The 20596-nt window shown below is 41.2% G+C and overlaps 1 protein-coding gene across 2 annotated transcripts in view; it reads left to right on the forward strand.

Annotated features, from left to right (window-relative positions):
• Nucleotides 1–20596, forward strand: part of LRP5 (LDL receptor related protein 5) — a 167078-nt gene that overhangs the window by 39308 nt on the left and 107174 nt on the right. For both annotated transcript variants that reach the window (XM_026059155.1, XM_026059154.1), the window contains exon 3: nt 18206–18403. In XM_026059155.1, coding sequence (XP_025914940.1) covers nt 18206–18403 — 198 coding nt within the window. The remainder of the gene's footprint in view (nt 1–18205; nt 18404–20596) is intronic.

Here is a 20596-nt window from a genome sequence, read left to right on the forward strand (position 1 = left end):
ACCTCACAACTCTTTCCTACCGGTCACTTTATCTTCTTCTGGTGTGTGGTATGTGTAGTTAGGTGAACCCACCACCACCTTTAAGCAAATCTGGCATCAGCTGACATTTTCATGGAATCTAAGCCCTTTGCAAAGGGATGTTGAGCAAAAACAAGGTCATGGGATAAACCACAAACATAAAGTCATTTTACTGCATTTTAGTAAAATGGAAATCACCGTGTACTGGGAGACAGGCAATCTCTTGAGAAATCACCTTCTTCACTTGTGTAAGAAGTGAAGATTGAAACTGAGCAACGAAAGAGGAAGGATGACTTGAGATTGCCATGTCAGCAACTGCTGTGCTATAAACCAGAGCTTTGTCAGGTTATTTTTGCAGTGGTTCCCGTGTAAGTCTTTCCAAATGGTCTGGAGGAATTATGAGTACATATATGATTAATATCCAAAGGACACAAGTACTAAATAAAACAGTACCCTAAGAAACAATACCCTTAGTTTTATTGATGCACCAAGTGCTAGAGCTGCTTGTATTCTCCAGATAACTGGTAGAGAGGTCCAGTAATAATCAGGGAGAGGGGACCGAACAGCTTTTCCAAAGGGACCTTGTCTTCTAAATCCTGGCTTCACTGCTGCTACTGATGCCTTTAGATGAAAGGAAGAGGGAGGAATTCAATTCATGGAACATCAGGAGATGGGAAGTTCACATCACAGTATGGATTTAAAGAAAAAAGTCTTTAAAACCTGAAATTGGCAAAATTCTATCCATAGAAAATTGCTGTTTGCAAGTATTTTAAATGAAAATATCAGGAATCCTGTTTGTATCCTTACAGCAAAAGGTTAAAGTAATTCTAGTGAATGCTAACTCTAGATCTAAAATTCAGTGGTATAATTTAAAGAGGGAACATGGTGTTATATTGAGTTTTTTATATTAAGGTAGATCAGAGATAGTGGGATGGCACTTTCCATTAAATACTAATGCCAGGTCAGCATCTCTTAAGTGGATGCAGTTCCTCTTAGCTTTTGACCAGTTTCTTTAGGGTAGCTTAAATGTTGGTGATGCCTATTCATTTCATGCCACGTTTGCGCTTTTTGGCTTGCATGATTTGAAGACGTGGATTCAGAAGTTAATGACAGGGATTAGCTGGGGATTTCTGGAAGCATATTGCTCCTCTACTAGAGGAAGTGCTAGATTATTAAAAAAAAAAAAAGAAAAAAAAAAAGAAGAGAACAACTGGCAGAGAAAGTGGTGTTGATAGAGATGGAATGGAGAGCTTTTCTTTAAATCTCCAGTACTGTTGGTGAGGTTGTAGTACTTCTGCATATCTAACCTTTGTTTGCATTTGGAAGGAGGAGGGATACAGGCATGGTTTATTTTGTGTGACTTTGGAAGGCAGTTCTGTGCAGCAGTACAAATACTCTTGCAGAGCAGATGTGCGCTAGTTCTTAAACACATACATTATCCGGTAAGTGTAACAATAGAAGACATTGTTTCAGGCTTGCTTCCTGCTGCCTAGGAGTTTATTATGTTCAGCTCACTGTTCAATATTGCTTTTTAAGAACCGTGTTCAAAAGTTAAGTGTAGAAGTCTGGCACATAAAGAAGTTATCCCACATTGCTCTCTGATATGTGTTAGGTAGCGTATCTTGCTTTTGCCTTTCCACAGGTCTGTGGTACATAGGTTCTTTCCTGGAGGACTTCTCTACTTCCAAGTATCTTGCGTTTATACCTCTAAGGAAAGTATGGAATGAGCTAATATAAGGAACAGGATTTATTTGTCAAAACTTTGCATGTCTGCATGTGAGCCAGTCACTTCAAGACTTTGTTTTTGACTGACGTAACTGCTTGAGATGAGAGAATGACAAATCTTTTGACTTTTGCTCAGGTGGGTTTCTTGGATTGCCAGTGCAGTTCTCCTGAGTGTTACCTCTTTTTGCACTTGGCTTGAAACAGTCCAGTCTGTAAGGATTTCCACCCCCCCTCCCCCCTGCGCAGTGGTAACAGCAGCCTTTAACTATTGATTTTAACTTGTGGCAGACATTTTTAATGTTTAGCCCATTTAATTTGCATGTGTTAATTCAGTGCAACACAGTAACATAAATAAGCCTTAAGTGGTTCTGTGAAAATGAATTATGAAGATACATGTATGCTTCATAATTAACCAGTTCATCCCCTTATGGTCTATTAAAATCAGCCTCCATAGAGCTGCCATTCTGAGTTAAGTGACAAATCCCGTATTCAGTAATTGCACAAGGATCCTATTGAATTAAATGTAGGTTTGCCCAAATAAACTATGCCAGTTGGTCTAATATAGTGAAATTAATCAATCGACACATCTCACATTGCATATAGTTGTCTGTGGAATAAAACATTCAAGTTTACTGTAATTTTACAGCCATTTCATTTCACGTGGGGGTTCTGAAATATTTTGTAGGTGCTGTCTTGTGGGGTAGTGGCCACTACTTTTGTTTTAGGCACAACAGGCTCTGGGTTTGAGCTCCCCTAAAACCAGTTGCTCCTTGCTTTCTGTTATTTGCTGGGAAGGAAAAGTGGGTTACACTAAGACAGAAAGAACTGTTTAGTGCCTTTGCTTTTGTCCTTGTTAATAACTTTGTGTAATCAGATGGGTAATGCAATTATTACTAGTGGCAAAAGACTACGAACTTGTGCTAAAATAGAACAGTTTAGAGCACGTCAGCAAGTTTGTGGGTTGTTTTGAAGTCATGGAATCTGATGAAATGTAGCCTAGAATTCTTAAAACTGCCTGGTGCAGTGTTAAAGTTGCAAGACATTTGCTTTCAGTGCGGAAGAGTCTCCGCTAAGCACGATTTGGGCTTTTTACCAGTTTCTTCTGGAGGAGTGGGGCATCTTAAAAAAAGAGGAAGAAAATTAAGTGTAGACCAGTCAACTTCAGTTTCCAGAAGAAAAATAAGGCAAATCAGCAGTTTGTAAATGCTTAGCTAATACTTGTAGACAACATGAATTTGTCAAGAATACTCTGTACCTGGTGAAAAGGTTTATTCCATTTTACCTGCCCTTCTTCTTAAAAGCCTTTAGAGACAGAGACTCCACGACCTCCCCAGGCAGTCTTTTCCAGAGCTTTAAGTAGCCTCACCATTTGAAAGCCAGCCTAAATCCCCTTTGCTGTTTGGGTGGGTTTTTTTAAGCTTAGTACTTTCTAGTCAGGTTTACTGTGGACTTATGGAGTCTCTATTGCTAAAGACCTTTAAGAACAAGTTATTTGGTCATCTGTCAGGAATGTTGTAGGTGTAATGGACCAAGCCTTAGGGTGGGGGAGATGGACTGGCTGACTTGAGAGGTTCCTTCCCAAGCCTCTTTTTCTGTGATTGCAGGCTCAAATTCAAAAGCATGTTTTCTAAATGTTTTGGCAGGCTTGCTAAATAGTAGCTTGGAAGTTTTTGGCATAATGACGTTTTTAAAGTGAACTTTATTCTTTCCACACTCAACCCACCATGCTTCTGTAAAGCTAATGGTCATCTAAGGGCTTCTGTGTTGTGGCAATGGATTTTAGAATATCTGAATACTCTGAAAGTTTATATGACATCTTTGTAAAGGGCCAGTTGCCTGGAGAAGGCAGTCTTAGAAAAGACAGAATGAAGCAGCAGTAATAACCAGACATAGTTGTAACTTGAAAGAGAGGTGTCCTTGTCATCTTGTGTCTGCCTTTTCCCCACTAGAAACCATCATTCAGAGCATTTCTAAAACTTCTTTCTTTTAAGGCGGACTGTGAGGRACTGTTTCAGACCATCTCTAGGTCTCTGTAGACGAGGATTAAAATACAGTCTTCAAAGAGCTAGTGAAAATCATTAATTGTACAGGATTTTCTGATGACCATAGACAGTATCATAATAACAGGCAGCTGTTTAATATATAACGTGGCATTCTTTTCCATGCACCTCAAAGCCTTCTTGCGGGATCCACTGTGTGTTCTTGGAATCAGGAGAAACTGAAAACATGCTACACCACTTGTTTTGCTTCCTTGAAATTGAGGATAAGCTAAGTGGACAGCACAAAACATTTTTCTGCAGATTGGTTGGCAATTTGGTCTGAGCATCCAGATCCCAGACCTGGTGTGGGTTGTATGTGAAGCTGAGTTTATTTTAATGGAAGATGTGTGGCCAAATTCTACATGCTATTTTGAAAAACATCAGCATTTATATACTCGTATATTCTTGCTAGGTAAACAGCTGGTGGGAGATTCAGTAGTCTGTGTTTTATTAAGTTTGAGTTTGCACTTTTTGTTTAAGTATTTCTGTGTTTTCAGCACAACAGCTTCTACCAAAACTCAAGTTAGTGTATGTAAAGTTTTACTCGAGCCTAAAGAAAGCTTTTGTGTGGCCAAGTGAAAAGAATGAAAATATTACGAATGTTGTGTGAAGAAGCAAGAAAGCATTTCAGTAACAAGTGCTTACTATGTGTTCAGGCAAGRAAACTTGAGTTTCCTCAAAAGAAAAATTTTTAAAGAATGTGTGAATGCACAGCCAAAACAAGTGAGTTAATTTGCAGTTACGTAGGGAAGGTCTTGGATCTGAACAGCCTAGAATGTGCGTTGGCAAGGGACATTAAGTCTAGGGCCTCTGAATCTAAAACATGAGACTCTGCTGCCTTTGACCTGCAATGCATGGCTCCGATTCTGAGAAGCTGGAGCTCATCCGCAGACCTGATGTTCACTGCTAAGTGCCAGTGAAGGTAAGTTTGGGACACCATTTCAAGTAAGGTGAATTAGTTGACATTATTAAAGCCTACAATTTATTGGAAACATCTACTTTGATTAATAAAAATCTTGAAGTTGTTCCTGGTTGTTTGACGGCTGTGGCAATATTACGTAGAGCAAGCTTGCTGTTGAAGTTTAGCCTGTGTTTTCTGTGTTATGGTTCATTCAGCAGAGAATGCTGCTTAAGAAGTTTCTGCCCCATCTCTCATCTGACTCAGCTCGTTGTGCTTCAAACCTCTGTGAAATGGTTTAAAAAAAAAAGTAAAAAAAAAACCACCTAAAAAAAGTGCTGTCTGGTATATCTTTGTGCATGTGTGACAGCAGCGTTGGCTTGGTGTAGTTACTGGGATTGCTGAGTTGGCATACCTGAGCTGGCATGCTCACCCTGGTGCGGTGTGCAGGAATGAGTGGGGATGTTTGTGAAGGAGGAGAGCAAGGACCTTCAAAATGGTTTGATTGGCTGAAGGAATTGCAGAGGAAAGCTGCAAACCTAGTTGCATCTTTCTATATTTCATCCCTCATTTTAGTTCTTAATACCACGGCATGAAAGATATTTTGTTCTGCTGGACAATGGGATCGCCAGTAGGGTAGCGCAGTAGCTAACTTGATTTATGTAGCAGCCTTCCCTTTTTGGAATGACGGAGGCTTTCAAGGAAGGAAATGAGAAAGATGCAAATTAGAAAACAGCAATTAAGAAATTATTGGCTACAAAGGATAAAGCTATTAATCATCATCTTTGGCATATTGCAGAATGGTCATTAGTTTAGAGGTTAAAACAAGTCTAGTCAGGTTCTGAACAGTGTTAAGGAAATGTTTGTGTTCCCTGGCTTAGTCTAACTTCTTCAGGTTCCTTATAGTACATTAGCTAAAATCATTAAGCAATGACTGCCCTTGACTAAGAAGTTGTATTTTGCCATTGAAGAAAAGAATGGGATGACTAAGTATGACAAATGTGGGTTATAAAAACATATTCAGAAGGGATAACTATCAAGATTAGAAAGCTCTTAGTTTGAGTCTGAAAGGAGAGGTCTCAAATGTACCTAGCTGTTAATCCAGTGCTTCCTCAGTGTCGTGATAGCACCATGAACCAGACCTCCTGCTGTTCTTATATAATTCACAACTGTGTTTACAGCTGCACTTAAGTAGAGCCCTAGTGGTGTGTAGTGCTGATTCACTAAGATCTTGCTCCCACACAACACTGTGCTGCATGATTAAGGTTAAGCATGTTGGCTTTCCTGTTCTGAAATCATTGGGATCATCTGTTTGCCAAAGCTTGTGTTTATATATGCTGTACGAGACTGAGGCTTTGAGTATTTTGGTTTAAGTTGCTTTGTATGGTGAAGTGTATTTTAACAGTGTATCATCAGTCTGATCTTATCTCTTTTGAAACCATTGAGAGGAGAGAGAATACCGATACAAACTTCTAACTATTAAAAATATAAGAGAGGAAAAAAATTAAACATGATATGGGTAAAGAGTATGCTTTTGAACATCTTTTATTTGTGGCTACTTAGTTAAAATGCAGAAGATGCCTTGTTTTGAGTGGAACTCTGGATTACTTCTCCTCAGGAAGGCAGAGCTTAACTTATATCCTCTGTGTCTAAATAATTGACTTGAAGTATACAATTATTCTGAAGCTTTTGGTTAATTGTTTGAAACACTCTAATGGGAATGAATGTATGAGTAGCACGGTTGTTTTCTAATAATGTAAGAAAAGTACTCAACCATAAAATTGGTTACGAGTCATATCCAGTCTCTTGGTATGGCTGTAATTTCTGGTAGTTGGAAAGCTTTTGATACGTTGTGTGGCCAAATAGCTGCAAGTGCATGAGAAACTTGAAGTTCTTGTGGGAAGTGTTATTTACTCTAATTTTCAGATGGATGCCCTTGATGGTGACAGCCTCGCCGTAAATGTTTCATTGTTCTCTTTTGTCCCCCTTCCCTCCCTCCCTCCCTTCCTGCTCATAGGTATGACTAAAGGGCATAAATTATTCAAAAACCATTTGCCTCATTTGGGAGCAGAGCTGCCTGTTCAGAGGGGGTAGAAGAAAGTGGGATTTTTTTCCAGCTGGAATTGCTTGAGGAAGAAGTGGAAGCCTATGGACTCCTTTAATAACCCCATAAAACTCCCTCTCCCATTAAGCACTCCCTTTCGAGTTCTGTGGTTCCTCGTATGCGAATGAAGGGGCTGAGTCCCTGTGACTGAGGCTTCTTTGCCCTGTACACGTTTAGCCTTCTTAAGTAGTTTGGAAGCCATATGAGTCTTACCTTTTTTTATTTCTACACCATTTTTAGGCGAACAGAAGGAGGTTGATTAATGCAACGATGGGATGGCTTCAGTCGTCTCAATGCCAACATGTGCTGCTTTGTGCTTCTCATGTGAAGTCAGGAATGTGGTGTATAACTGGAACAATTAAGAAATAATGTAGAAATGACGGCATGCATGATGTATTGCTTTGGCTGGACTCGTGCCATTCTGCCAATCATGGATGGGTGGCTCTGGTTTAACTTTATGTATATTTTTTTCATGTAAAATTAAGCAATAGTTTAAGCTGAAGTAGGAATTTTTCCATGCAACCTGTTGAATGCATACTTAAATAGTTTTTTTTGGTTGGTTGGTTGATTTTTTTAAAATTGTGTTTAAAAATAGGATGACTTAGTTCACTAAGTCATCACTGAGTCCCCATTTGTAATCAGCAGAGGGAGGGAGGTACCTCTGTAATCTGATGGGGAAAGAGTTTAACAGTTTATTCTGCACCTTTCACTAGGTGGATCTCCTCTGATTTTTGAGGTGCTGCAGTATCTTAAAATGAGTTGAATGTTGTGAGATCTGGACTATTTTTYCCTTTCTTAAAAGGAAAGATTTTTCTTTTTTTAAGGAAAAAAAGGAGCTGGGGGTGCTGATGGACGGACGGTAAGCTGAATATTAAATTTAATATTCAAAGATACTGTCCCAGTTTCCAATTCTGCTGCAGTTTTTCTTTGTGACCGTGGGCTAGTAAAGTGTTGTGTATTTGTTTGGCGGATTAGCAACTGGCCTCGTCCCCTTACCCCTTACAAACGCAGTGTTTCTTTTGCTGTGTGACGTATGCTCACTTAGGTCAGGATCTCCCGGCTGGGGGCCTGCAGCTACTAGCATAGCTGCAAAGCATCCTGATGCATTTTATCACCTGCCGTTGCTGCCCAGACAGTGTGTGAGCTGCAGCTTTTGCGTTTCCCTGAGGATAAGGAATTCTGGCCTTTTGCTTTTTTTTTCTCCTTCCCTTTTTTCCTTCTTCAGTTATGCTAGCACAAGGTTTCTGTTTTGTGTTGTGAATGAGTTCAAGGAGCTATCTTGTTTAAAAAGGCTTGTTGCCTTTGAAAACGTTTGTAAGCCGTTTGTTTAAGGAAATCAGTTTCCTGATTTATTTTATAATGCTGCTTTGCTAACTCTGGTGTCAGCCTAGTTGAAACGTGGTTTCCTGAGAGGACAATGGTGAAGTGGAGGCAGGAGTAGCTGAAGTCAGATTTACTCCCAAAGATAACTTATCAATGAACTGCAGCCTAAGAGACCTTTTATCTGCAGTTCCTCCAGTGCTCCGTGGCCCAGTCCCACTGATGTGTGCTCGTATTCCTGGGATTCTGATTTCTGAGCGGGAAAAGATTAGCTGGAGATGATTCTTGCTTCCCTTCCCACTATGGAAATATCGTTTTATAGTGAAGCAGCAGTAGTTTCAGGTTGCTGTAGCAGGTTGCGTTGTAAACTGTGGATAAGCAGCTGATACCCAACAGCTGAGCTTTCTCTGAACTTTGGGGTAGGAATTGCTGCTGTTTGCTCGAGTTAAACAGACCCTGCTTGGGAAGGAGAACATCTGCAGGATTGTACTGTTCCCTTTCAGAGGGGAATGCATGAGGGTAAGAGGAGTTTCTGCAACATTATGGATGCAGGAGACTAAATGACTTTTTGAAATTGCTTCCAGACTTATTTTCTGTAGTCCATAGTGGTTTCTTGATTAAAGACTGTCCTCAGAATAAAGAGAGGTAAGTTGCATCAGTTGGGTTGTGCAACTGCAAGATTATGATAGCATCAGAGATGTTCTAGCTAGGGTCTGACTAGATGGTTTGTCTTCTGAAAAAGATGTCCATCTAAATTATACACAAGGGGGAAAAAGCTCTTTGGTTATTGTACTGTCTTGCACACAGTAGTTTGATAGGATTACCAGTTCTGCATATGGAAAAGAAATAAAAACTAGATCAGTTTTTTCGTTTTCCTCCACAGCAACAATTTTGAAGGCTCTTTTTTGTCATCTGCTCATATGGTATTCATGGTAGCTACTGAATCCAAGATCCGTATTGGCCAGAAAAACTTGTTTAACCAGCCTATGTCCTTTTTTTCCATTAATAGTTTTTTATTTATAAAAAGCTGTCTTYTAGTTATTTGAGCACTGGACAGGGAACCAGATTCCTCTTCTTTTATAGGCCCGATTCTAACGCTTTTCTCACTGTGTGGCCTTGGATAAAGTGCCAGAATGTGGGACCTCAGCTTCTGCCTCTGCAAAATCCTTGCAAAGTGCTGCATCTGGGGAGGAACAGCCCCATGCACCAGTAGAGGCTGTGGGCTGACTGCCTGGAAAGCAGCTTTGCAGAGAAGGATCTGGGGGTCCTGATACTCGGTAAGCTGAGTCTGAGCCAGCAGTGTGGCTTTGCAGCAGAGAAGGCCGACATCCTGGACTGCGTTAGGGAAGAACATCACTAGCAGGCTGAGGGAGGTGATCCTCCCCCTCTGCTCAGCGCTGGTGAGAGCRCGTCTGGAGCATGTCCAGTGCTGGGCTCCCCAGTGCAAGAGAGACATGGACCTGATGGAGTGAGTCTAGCAAAGAACCACAAAGATGATTAAGGGACTGGAGTGTCTCATACGAGGAGAGGCTGAGAGACGTGGAATAGTTTAGCCTGGAGAAGAGAAGGCTCAGGGGATTTTATCAGTGTGTATAAATACCTGATGGGAGGGGAGTAGAGATGGAGCCAGACTCTTTTCAGTGGTATCCTGTGAAAGGACAGGAGTCAATGGGCACAAATTAAAGTTCAGGAAGCTTCATTTAAACATTAAAACCCTCTTTTTCACTGAGGGAGTGGTCAGAAACTGAAACAGGTTGCCCAGAGAGGTTGTGGAGTCTCCATCCTTGGAGATATTGAGCACCTGACTGGACATGGTCCTGGGCAACCTGCTTTGAGCAGGGGAGTTGAACTAGATGATCTCTGGCAGTCCCTTCCAGCCTCAGTGACTGTGTGAAAGTGGGGCCTTTCTGGGGTAGGGCTCGTGATCTCCCAAGGTCCTTTCCCTGCTCGTTTTCTGAGGTTTCCTGGACTACCCTAGAGCGGTGGTATGATGCTGAGTTGCTTGCAAAGTGCTGTCAATACGAGATCATTTCTTTTAAATATTATATTTCTTCGTCTCTTCTCAGGTATGTCTGGGAAGAATACGTGGTATTGCATGTTTTTCTTGTACCTTATCTACTGACTGTGAGATGTATTTAAAAGGAATATGAGGACTCATTTTAGCTCCTTAAGACTGTTTTTCTGTAGAGCTTTTTGAGTAAGAAGAATAGGCTAGACATTTTTTGAGGGGAAGGTGCTTTACCATAACACACAAAGCATGTGTGACTCTCTTCTTTTTCCAGGAAACTCTACCCATGCAATTTCTTTTTCTCAAAGTACCGGAGAGGTTTGCAGTCCTATTGCGTTCCAGGTTGAGAATTCTGTTCTGAACCTCGCTGAACACTGCAGCAAATATCTCCTTACTGCTGACCTCCTTCTCTAGCTTAATATATTTGGAAGTTTTCTTGAGGGTTCTGGGATTGTTTGCACCCTCTCTCCAAGGATCCTTCAGCTTTACGCTGTGTCATGTAACCTGGCTTTTTAACAGGGTTGAAGCTGTTGAATACATGCTTGTTTGCCTTTGAGAAATCACTAGGGCATCTTACTCCTTTCCGTATGGGTGAGCAGGGAAAGACGTGATCTCTCTTTGAAAGCACTTCATTGCAATAGGGTGTGACCACTTATTGGTTGATAAGCAACCATGTTTCATCTTACTTCTCAGTCTCCAAATATTATCCTAGATATATATATATGTATTTATTAAAAGATCAAACCTGTGCAAATTAAAGAACTACTGTAGGAAGGCCATAGTGGAGAGGTGGTTCTTGGGATGTTTGTTTTGTTTTGTTTTAAATATATGTCTTTGAACATGGGTTAGGTATAGGGTACATATTCTTGGTCTGGAGTAGAAAGAGCTTTTGGTGCCATGTGTTTTGTAAAGAACATCCAGGTTGCAAAGTTCAGTGCTTGTAAAATATAAGATAACTTGAGCAAGTAATTTGCAGTTTAATGCTGTGTAAGTATAGCCTTCTTTTCCCTTCTTTTGATGATCAGCACTGTGTCATTTCGCAGTCGAATTTAGCTGACATTTCTGATCCCTCTTGTCAGTTCTACAGCTTCTCATTCCTGGGGTTTTCTACCCCTTTTTTCTTTTGTTTTCTTTTTGTAACTTCAATGATAGGATGGAGGAAGTAAGTTTTAAATGTGCAGGAACCTAAACTTCATGGCAGTTTCCTGGAAACTCCTGTTTTGTGCCCTGGGCTTGTGTAAGTTGGAGAACTTTGTTAAAATCAGAGAAGTTTGTGCTGATTTACATCCTCTGTGCAACTGGCCCTTTTTGTGTAAGCAGGTTGTATAAGATTTGGCAATGATACTGCATTTGGGGAGATGGAAACAGTGTTTGGGCAGTGTGGGCTCCCCCCTGCCCGCCGATGATAGCTTCCAGCTCAGATTGCTGCTTGGCTACTCTTTGAGGGCATGGCTGTGATTTCTGCTCTTGTCAAAAACGATGACAAGAGGGATAAAGTACCAGGAAATAAGAATGACCTGCAGCTTTAAAACTGAGGGGAAATATGGTCTCCATCCTGTTTTTGCTCCTGCACCTGGAATTTTAAAATGAGTTAAGCAGGCAAAAGTAAGGCCACTGGGGTGCGATTTAGCAACTTTAAAATCTGTTTATTTCACTAGGTGGCTTTCGGTCCCCTTCTGATGTTACTGAAGCACCGTTTAAGCCCTGATTCAGTGGGGTAATTAAGTATATGGCAAAATCCAGTGGCTTGCTGACCGTGGTTGGGCTGCATGTATCTAACTGTCTACTGACTAGAAAGCTTGGTAGTGAAGTTTGGAGCTACTGTGCTTACTACTATTAATAGATGAGCGACTGAATCTTACAGACTCCACTGAGTCCAGTAAACTTTTGGCTACCTAATTATGGACTCGATGGTCTGTTAGTGGTTGTGTGATCAGAAGGAAGCACGTATTTCTGTCTTCTCCCTGGTGAAGCTTTGGCTTTTGCTCTGCTCTGCTCCCGCTGTCTGTTTGGTGTAGCAAAGTATGATTAACCCTAGGGACAGAATTGGTGCAATTGTTGGGAAATAATTATTAGRGGTTAATCTCTCTCTTGCTCTCTCTCAAGACTAAAAAAATAATAATAATTAAAACAAAGGTCTGGAGGTAAAGGGTAAATCCCAGTAAGGGAACACAGTAAATGGTACTTAAGCATCCCCAGAGAACTGAATAAAATAAGCTGAGAGATTGTCCCATAGCTGTTTTTTGTTCTGTGCTTCTCTAGGGCTCTGTGGTTTTTCTCTTAAGAGTATTGATTTGTGATAGTTGCTTAGCAGTGAATTTTGCTTACTTTTTTTTTTAATTAGTTCTTTAGAAATCAGTGTTTTTATTTTCTTTTACAGCCTCAGTGTTGCTCTGCTTTCCTTGACCTGTTGCTGCCCAGGCGGGATACAAAACTCCTGTGATGCCGAATCTTAGTCCTTAAAACACAGTTGATCTAATGTGTGCTGAGATACTGGTCTTTGTATTTTTAGCTCCTTACAGTTGTTAGTGTGCCCTAGCCCAAGGAAGTTTAAAACTGTAATTAACCCTAAGAAGTAAGAACAAAAAACCCTACCCAAGTGCCCATAGCTCTCCGTTATTGTTGAACATGCATCTTTTCAACAGGCTTCCCAAATGGAAAGCATTTTAATGGTGCAGATAATACTGGACTGATGTTCTTTGCATATTCTAGTGAATGTTCCTGAAATCCTGTCTGGGCTAAATATTCAATTAATTTTTTTTTTTAAAAATGAAATGAAAATGATACCTAAGGATTGTTAAAATATGGGACACCAGCAAACAAGGTTAGATTTGAAGAACAAAAACCAAGCCAAAAACATCAGCTATCACTGAAACACTTGATGATGGCAAAGCTGTTGTGAAGTTCTTGGTTTCTGCTGAGGACAAAAAGAAATGAGGACTTCTGAGCAGTTTAAAAAGAATTGGCATGTTTTTATTCCTCCATTGTGTGGAGGCTCATCGTTCTCTGATGGGCCCTGTAGACATGTGTCGCGTGAAAGGGAGGGACGGAAGGCCCTTCCTTATCTTTATAATTTAYGTTTGCCTGCCAGAGCCCCCCTGTTTGAGGACTTTCCCTGGGTCAGTTTCGCAAAGTAAAAAGAATAAGATTTTATTAAAGCGACAGATACAACAGGTTCGGAATTGCCGTTGATAAATGCACTTGCTGCTACAAATTTTCTTTCTATGAGCTCAAACTAACAATTAAGCGCTTTCAATAATAATATATTTTCCCGGGTAACGTCCAACGTTTGTCGGAGGCGCAAGTCTTACCAAAGAGGCGTCCCTGTTTGGGGAGGGGAGAAGGAGGCTCGCTCGTCAGCAATCTCCAGTGAACAGGTCGGCGGTTCAGTTTTCTTCCCTTCCAGAAACTTTAGTGAGCTATCCTCTGTTTTATAGTTGCTGAAGGTGGGATGTGGAAGCGCGGCAGACATACTTCATTGGCCAGATTGCCATTTGCGCGGTTATTGGGGGTATGTCCCCCTTATTTACATATCGTTATGCAGCAAAGGGCGTGATTTTTAATATGGTAAGCAGGGATAATGAGGCTGGGGGTACTATAGGTCAACAGTTAGTCTGTGAGCAGCAATTATTTTTTGGGATGCAACCCTTTGTGGTCAGGGGMGGACCGTGATACCTCCGTATCGCTCCCTCCTCCGCCGTGCAGCTGGAACAAACTGTCTGGCCTTCACCAGCTAGTTCGTTACCCATGTTGCAAAAGGGTGATGTGCTTTGGCTGCCACGTACTGTTTTTCCCGTGTGCCCCCTTATCTTTCTCCCTGAATTCTCTCTTGTTCCCACAACATGAACAGATTTCTGTAGTTTTGATAGAAGACTGTAAATTTCTTTAGCAGATCCATGTGTTATTTCACAGGTAGACATGAAACCTTTGGCTTTCTCTTGCTAGCTAATCACATCAAGGTTTGTTCCCCCTGCCCTGAAGGTTTTTTCTTGTGGTGCTTGACCAACGATTCAGCCTATCTATATCCTCTTATACTAAATAAATATCCTGAAGGATGATTATTTTTAATTTGCTAGTTTACAAGTTGTGCTCTTGTTGAATTGTTACTTTACTTTAGCTTCTTTGGCTGGGAATTTCAAGCTTCTGGGTAATTTCCCTTTTCTTGCTGCCTTTTCTTCCTCTTCCCCCATCCCTTTCCCTTGGTGCCGTTGCTTGGTTAGCTACGATGCTAGTAGTAAAAGGCCTTCTCAGTTGGCTGCTTTTCCACACCACTTAACTTGATTTGTGAGCATGTCACTTCCTTAGACTGCCCAAGGATTTGGGAGCTTGTTTCCCAGCCCTATCCTGACCTATTTTAATGTTTGACTCCTCTGATAAACTCTCCCTGTAGTAGTATTGTTCCAGTAGAGTTTGCTAGGGGTGCTGTAGCTAAGCTTGTGTCATTCTTTCCATAATAACCATGGATTTTTTCCAGGATTTATAACTTGCCCAGAAAAATTCTGTTTTCAGCTGAATCTCAGTGGAGGATATCTCAGCCAGCATAATATTTGTACTTAATTTGGTTCAAACTGGCTTTGTCACTCATAAAATAGAGGAGGGTAAAAAAGGAAAGTTTGACACTGTGTGTGTTCTTGAAAATCCCACGAAGACAGGCATTTAAAACATGACATTTTATGGCCTATTAGTGTCTTGCATGAGCTGCTGGGTTGTGCCTTGAGTTATTTGACCAAAAAAAGTCAAAACAGCCTAGATAGTATGGTGGGAGAAGGAGGATCACGGGGACTGCCCTAGCAGTTGTGGAGCCCAAGGCCTAACTTGGGAGTGGAGCTGACTTGCCTAGGGAAGGCTGCAGTATGTGTATTTTTTTGTGGCAAACGCATCAAATAATTTTGAACCATGCATGAAGCTGAAAGTGCTAGTTTTGTCCAGTAATCTCTGTGTGGCCATGGGTATCCCCCATGGGAAACCACATCAGCTATGAAATAGAGCCGCAGCTTGCGGTAAGGGGGCAAATGTTGAGCCGGAGCCCCTTTAATATCACAGAAAAGACAGTTGCTGACAGAARATACTTCATCGGGGCCCTTTGGCTTCCAGACTTCTTCATCTGAATTCATGGAGCTTCAGGGCAGGCTGCAAAGCTATTTTAGGGCTTTTGCTCAAGGGTAATTTTTGGTGCGTTTGGGATACTTGTTCATCCTTTTTGTTTCAGMCTGCTTTTAAGGTTTGACTGGACTTAGCTAGTTCTGTCTTTTTTTTTGTTTTGCTTCTAAATAACTGCCACAGAATTTCTGATTTTGGTGTAAACTCCTGTATAGACTGCATTTATGTATTTAACTATACAGGTAAGTGCAGGATTGTTGTAGCTGTATGATGCAGCCCAAAGTCAACTTTTAATAGCCAGATTTTTTTTTTTTTACGCGCACAGTCAGATTCTCGACTGTTCTGAACTGATTGTTAGGTTAGTCTTAAGGAACAGAGCAATTAAATTAACATGAATGTGGTGAGCTTGGATGTTTTGGCATGAAAGCTGTCTTTCAGAACAGTGAAGATTTGTCAAAATAGCCTTGTCTCGGTTGGGTGTTTAAGAGGCCAGTTTAATTCATATTAAAGAGCACAGCAGCCTAACTGAGAGTGGTTAGTCACATTTTCAAGGCAAGTTACCTATTACTAGCTTTGAATAGATCTAGAAGATAACACTGGACCCTGTGTTGTCTTTGGGTGTGTTTCTTTTAATAATTTGTGCCCCGTCTAAGATCCACTGAAGACATTCCAGTGAATTTAGTGAGGTTATAGCCCTGTAAATCAGCGAAGATGTAGGAGAGAAGAAATACTTTGGTTTTATAGTCTGAAAATTCAAGTGCAGAAATTATGGGGTTCTTTCCAGGAGCAGGGAGTGTTGATGCTGGGACAGCTGTATTGAGCCTCGTATCTGTCCCCTGCTCCTTTTGTCCTTCTTCATTTCTGCAGAGATGGTTCCAGGTGTCCTTTGAATACTTAAAGCTAGTGCAGGTGGGCCAGATCAGAGAACTAATTTGACTGAAAAATGACCTGGCCAAAAATAAATATTTGGTCGGATCAGTTTCTCAGTCTGATTCAGCAGCTGCTTGTGCAGATCGTTTCTTTTGTGTCTGCGTTTCTCTGCCTTCCGTTGTTTGTCAATAGCTGCTTCATTGCACAGCCTGGACTGCCGCAAATTACAGACCGACTTGTTAAGGAAAACCAAAATGAGTGGCACGTTGCATTCATACGGTGGCCTGTGAGCTGGGGCAGCTCAGCTGCTGCTGCTCCTGCCGCTTCAGGAGCGATTGACCCACGTATATATGTATGTTTTTATATATATATATATGTTTTTATATATACACACATAAAAGCATAAAGGAGCCCCCTTTCCCCCCCCCCCCCCAAACAGGATAAACAGAGGCTAATAATGATATATGCTGCTACGATCAGAATGGTTTAAATAAATGCTGTGGCTCAGAACAGAAGAAGCTCTTGTGGTGTGCCTAGGGCTGTGCTAGAACTGGAAGTCCGGCTTAATCAGGGTGCAGTACGTACATCTAGACCAGAGCCTTTTAAGCCTAGGTTTATTCTGAGGCACATGTGCCTGGGATAAGTGTACAGCTGTCTGTTCCTCCTTTGCTGAGATGATGGCCCAGCTGCCTGCGAAGCAGCTCCTGCAGCTTACAGCCCAGCATCTTTTTTTACGGAGGGGAGAGCAGGGCATCCTGCAGAAGCCGAGAAACATGACAGTATTTACAAATGTTTCCTCTTCATTCCCAAAGTGGACACCATTCTTTTTTGTAAAAGAAAGCGTGAAGCTTTTTCTTCTCCCATGTGTGATCAGAACACACATTGATTTCCCTGCTCTGAGGCTCGTAGCGCAACTGCGTGGCCCGTGCTGTATTCTTCAGGGGATCTGAGGTGCTGGGATAAACCCGGTTATGGAAACTCTGGCTAAGCATGGGCTCTGCAAGACCAAATAGATGCCTTTTCACTCTGCTTTCAGAGCTCCAGTGGTAGCAGGACTTAGCTGATATGTAAGTCAGTGTAAATACCTAGCCGGCGCCAATCCAATGCTACTGGTCTAATAAAGCGCCAGGAAAGATACCTAACTAGTGTGGTTGCGAGCTCATTCAGGTCAAGCCTTGCTAACACAGGCAGAGCGGAAAAGGCCGTACTGGCATGGGGAAGGCAATATCGTTGTGTTTCTCCGACTGGCCTGAGGAGCCTGTGCCTGGGGACGGCTGTGTTGCGTTTGTACCCCTGGCAGGACTAATCTGCAAGCTGGATGCATTTCTCTGGGTAACGTTTACCAGCTGGCAGCCGGGTGTCCTCTTCTGAGCAGACAGTTTCTCCTAACTGTGCGCCCTCAACTTTTCATGGCAACTTTTCATGTCGCTGCCCCTTTTTGATCTGGTCCTTTCCAGTTGATAACTGCTGCTAATGTCTCAATTTAGGCTACTTAAATTGCCTCCATGCGGGTAAGTGAAATGACAGGGAAAGCGGGGCAGGGATGGGAAGGGGAAAAGCATCCAGAATCTTAATCTGATGTCATTCTAAGTCTGCCTACATTCATATTTTTATTTATTGAGAAAAATGAACTTCAGGTCACTTAACTTCATTCTTTGCTGTCTAGAGACTTTAAAAAGGAAGTACATTTTTAGTCTTTGTGGAAATTGCTTACTTGGGTGGGTAACTGGTTGCTTCTGAATGTGATTTTAGGATATTACATTGAAATAACTGGGCACGCAAGCATGATCTGCAGTTGTAAATGCTTGTGACAACCAGGCTGCTGTCCAGCTTTGAAAGATAATGGCAATACGATATGTGGAGGCAATACTACTGAGAGATGAGCTCATAAAGGACTTTTTTCCACCCTCTGGAATTGTGGCTTGGATTGTTGTATGTTAATGTGTTTTGGGGGCATATAGATCTGTGCATATGCCGCCCTATGGTAGAACAGAAAAGAAGCAAAATCAAAACAAAAACACCCCTGGGCTTCACAAAGAGCTGCTATCCCTTCTGTTCCTAAAGCCAACCAACATTTATTGTGATTTAATTTGTGTGCATCTCTGCTTTCTTTTTTTTTTTAGATACATGTATTGGACTGACTGGGGTGAAACCCCCAGAATAGAACGAGCAGGAATGGACAGCAGCACCCGAAAAATAATTGTTGATTCAGATATTTATTGGCCAAATGGACTCACAATAGATCTTGATGAGCAGAAACTTTACTGGGCTGATGCAAAACTGAGTTTCATTCACAGAGCAAATCTGGATGGTTCCTTTAGGTAAGTTTCCTTTAGTTAATAATATGTTGTGAATCATTTCTCCCCCAGCGTTCATTTTGAACTGAGGCTTTTACAGTAATCTAGAATAAGGCCAGAACCTTATTGTTCTTGCTAAACCCAACTGTTAATAACCTTGCAAAAATAAAGCAGCCTCTCACGCTCATAAAACTCATTTTAAAAATGAAAGTAAGTATACTTGTATCATGATTTCACTATAGACTATTCATAGCTGCCTTCTACAGCATGGTTTTTCTTTTTTACGTTCATATTTATCTTGAAAATAACTGGAGGTGCTTATCACTGGCCCTAGGCAATCCAACATTTAACTAATGCTTCTGGGATTTTACAATATTGTTACTGTAATTTTTTCGACAGTATCTTGAGAGATGCTTATCCTTGGCCCTGTCCAAGGATGTTCTTTGTGGCATGCCTATAAATTAACCAAATTCAGCTTATTTCAGACTGAGTTAGCTGGAAGCTGCTTTTCCTTCAGGCTTGATGGAAAGCACATTATGGCTGTTTTGTTCAGTGGGCTCCGGTCCCAGTGCCCCTGTTGACTTTGGCGGCTGTAGAGAGAGAGATGACCCTTCAGACAGGCCAGACCTAGATGTTTCAGTTTGTACCTTAAATTCTCTCCAGTGGTCGATGGGTAGGTTGTGCATCATCAGCCAGTGAAATGTCCTGCCAAGGAAGCAAATTTCTGCATCCTGGACCAGCTCTGCTCTTCAGGTAGTTTAAAGGAATAGTCGGTGGTTTACTGAGTGCTACACAGCAATTGGTTTATATATGATTAAAAAAATGCTGCTTGGTCTGATTGGATGAGAAAACGAGAATGATGCCTTCTTAAATATGACCTGCTTAGCTATTTTTATCGCAGGCTCTGGTGTTCAAGAAAGCCCAAAGTGCTTGGGTTCCACTGAGAGTGAGCTCACAGTGCTAAAGTCTTTCTGGAGATGTAATTTGCTGTTCTTTTTCTGAAAAGAAACCCACACTGTATTCCCGCAATAAAGTAATGCGTTTTCTAAAAAGTGAGTTAGGCAACTGTTGCCCCCACAGACGAGAGTGGAGTCTCTTGCTCTACTGAAGTAAAGAACAAGAAATATTGAGAACTCCATTATCCTGCTTGAATCTTCTTGTCCTGAAACACAGCTTCGGATGCTGAGATTTTGGCACTCGTTCTAAAGAAATCTGCCTTGAGGAAATAAACAGCGGAATGTTGGACTATGGCAAAACACAATTTGAATGGCGACTTGTCTGAAGGTTGCTATCCCAATGTGTCAACAGCCCCCTAAGGCGAATTGGAAATTACAATGACTTCTATATAGCGCAGATCATCTATGTATTTTAAAGCATCTAAGATTTCTCTCTTATGGAATCACTTTGCATTGATGAAAATTGGGATTTTTTTAATGTGTATCTGTGTAATAGAATAATATGCCTCCCTGCAAAAACACTGCATTTTTCATGGTCTTTTCTAAATTTTTTTTACAGAAATGTGTTCTATGCCTGATTTTCACACTCATAAAAGACGGATAACAATATTGACATGCTTTATAAAACACTCTAAGTTCCATTGATAGCACTGTGTAAGAGCTAAATAATGGTGGCATTGTAATAAATGACAAGTACTAAGTGACAGTCAGAAGTACAGACAAGGGAAAAGGCCTTTTCAGAAGGGAATGGGAGCTCAAAGGCATGGTGCAGGTTCATAGACCAAAAGAAAATGCTGTCTCAAAATTGAAAATCAAAAATTTCAAACATATAATGTAAATATTTTTCTGTAATTTGGGGGTGGGTGGCRGAGGGGAGAGTTTCCAATCTGGTTCTGCAGTTCTTGTGCACATGCAAACTGTATAAAAGTTACTTGAAAACATATAAGTTTCACCCAGACTTCTCAACAAAGAAATTTTGTGGTATTTCAAACACTTCTCCTCCTCCTATCCCAGAATCACTTCAGAATTCAAATAAAATGGAAATTTGCATTCTGTGTAGTGGATTAAAGTTAGTGGAGCAATCTGTCTTTTCTGTGTTAGCAAGCTTCGGTATGCAAGTATGTCAACTGGAACTGTTTCAGTAGTTCCAGGGACCTAATTATGGGAGAGGGGGAGACTTAATATCTGGAATGGTAGAAATGGGGAAGATATATACTGGAAAACAACTGCTACAACACTAGAAATTCAAACAAGTTCAGCC

This window comes from Apteryx rowi, unplaced genomic scaffold (assembly GCF_003343035.1).
Source record: "Apteryx rowi isolate R43461 unplaced genomic scaffold, aptRow1 scaffold_152, whole genome shotgun sequence".
NCBI lineage: Eukaryota > Metazoa > Chordata > Aves > Apterygiformes > Apterygidae > Apteryx > Apteryx rowi.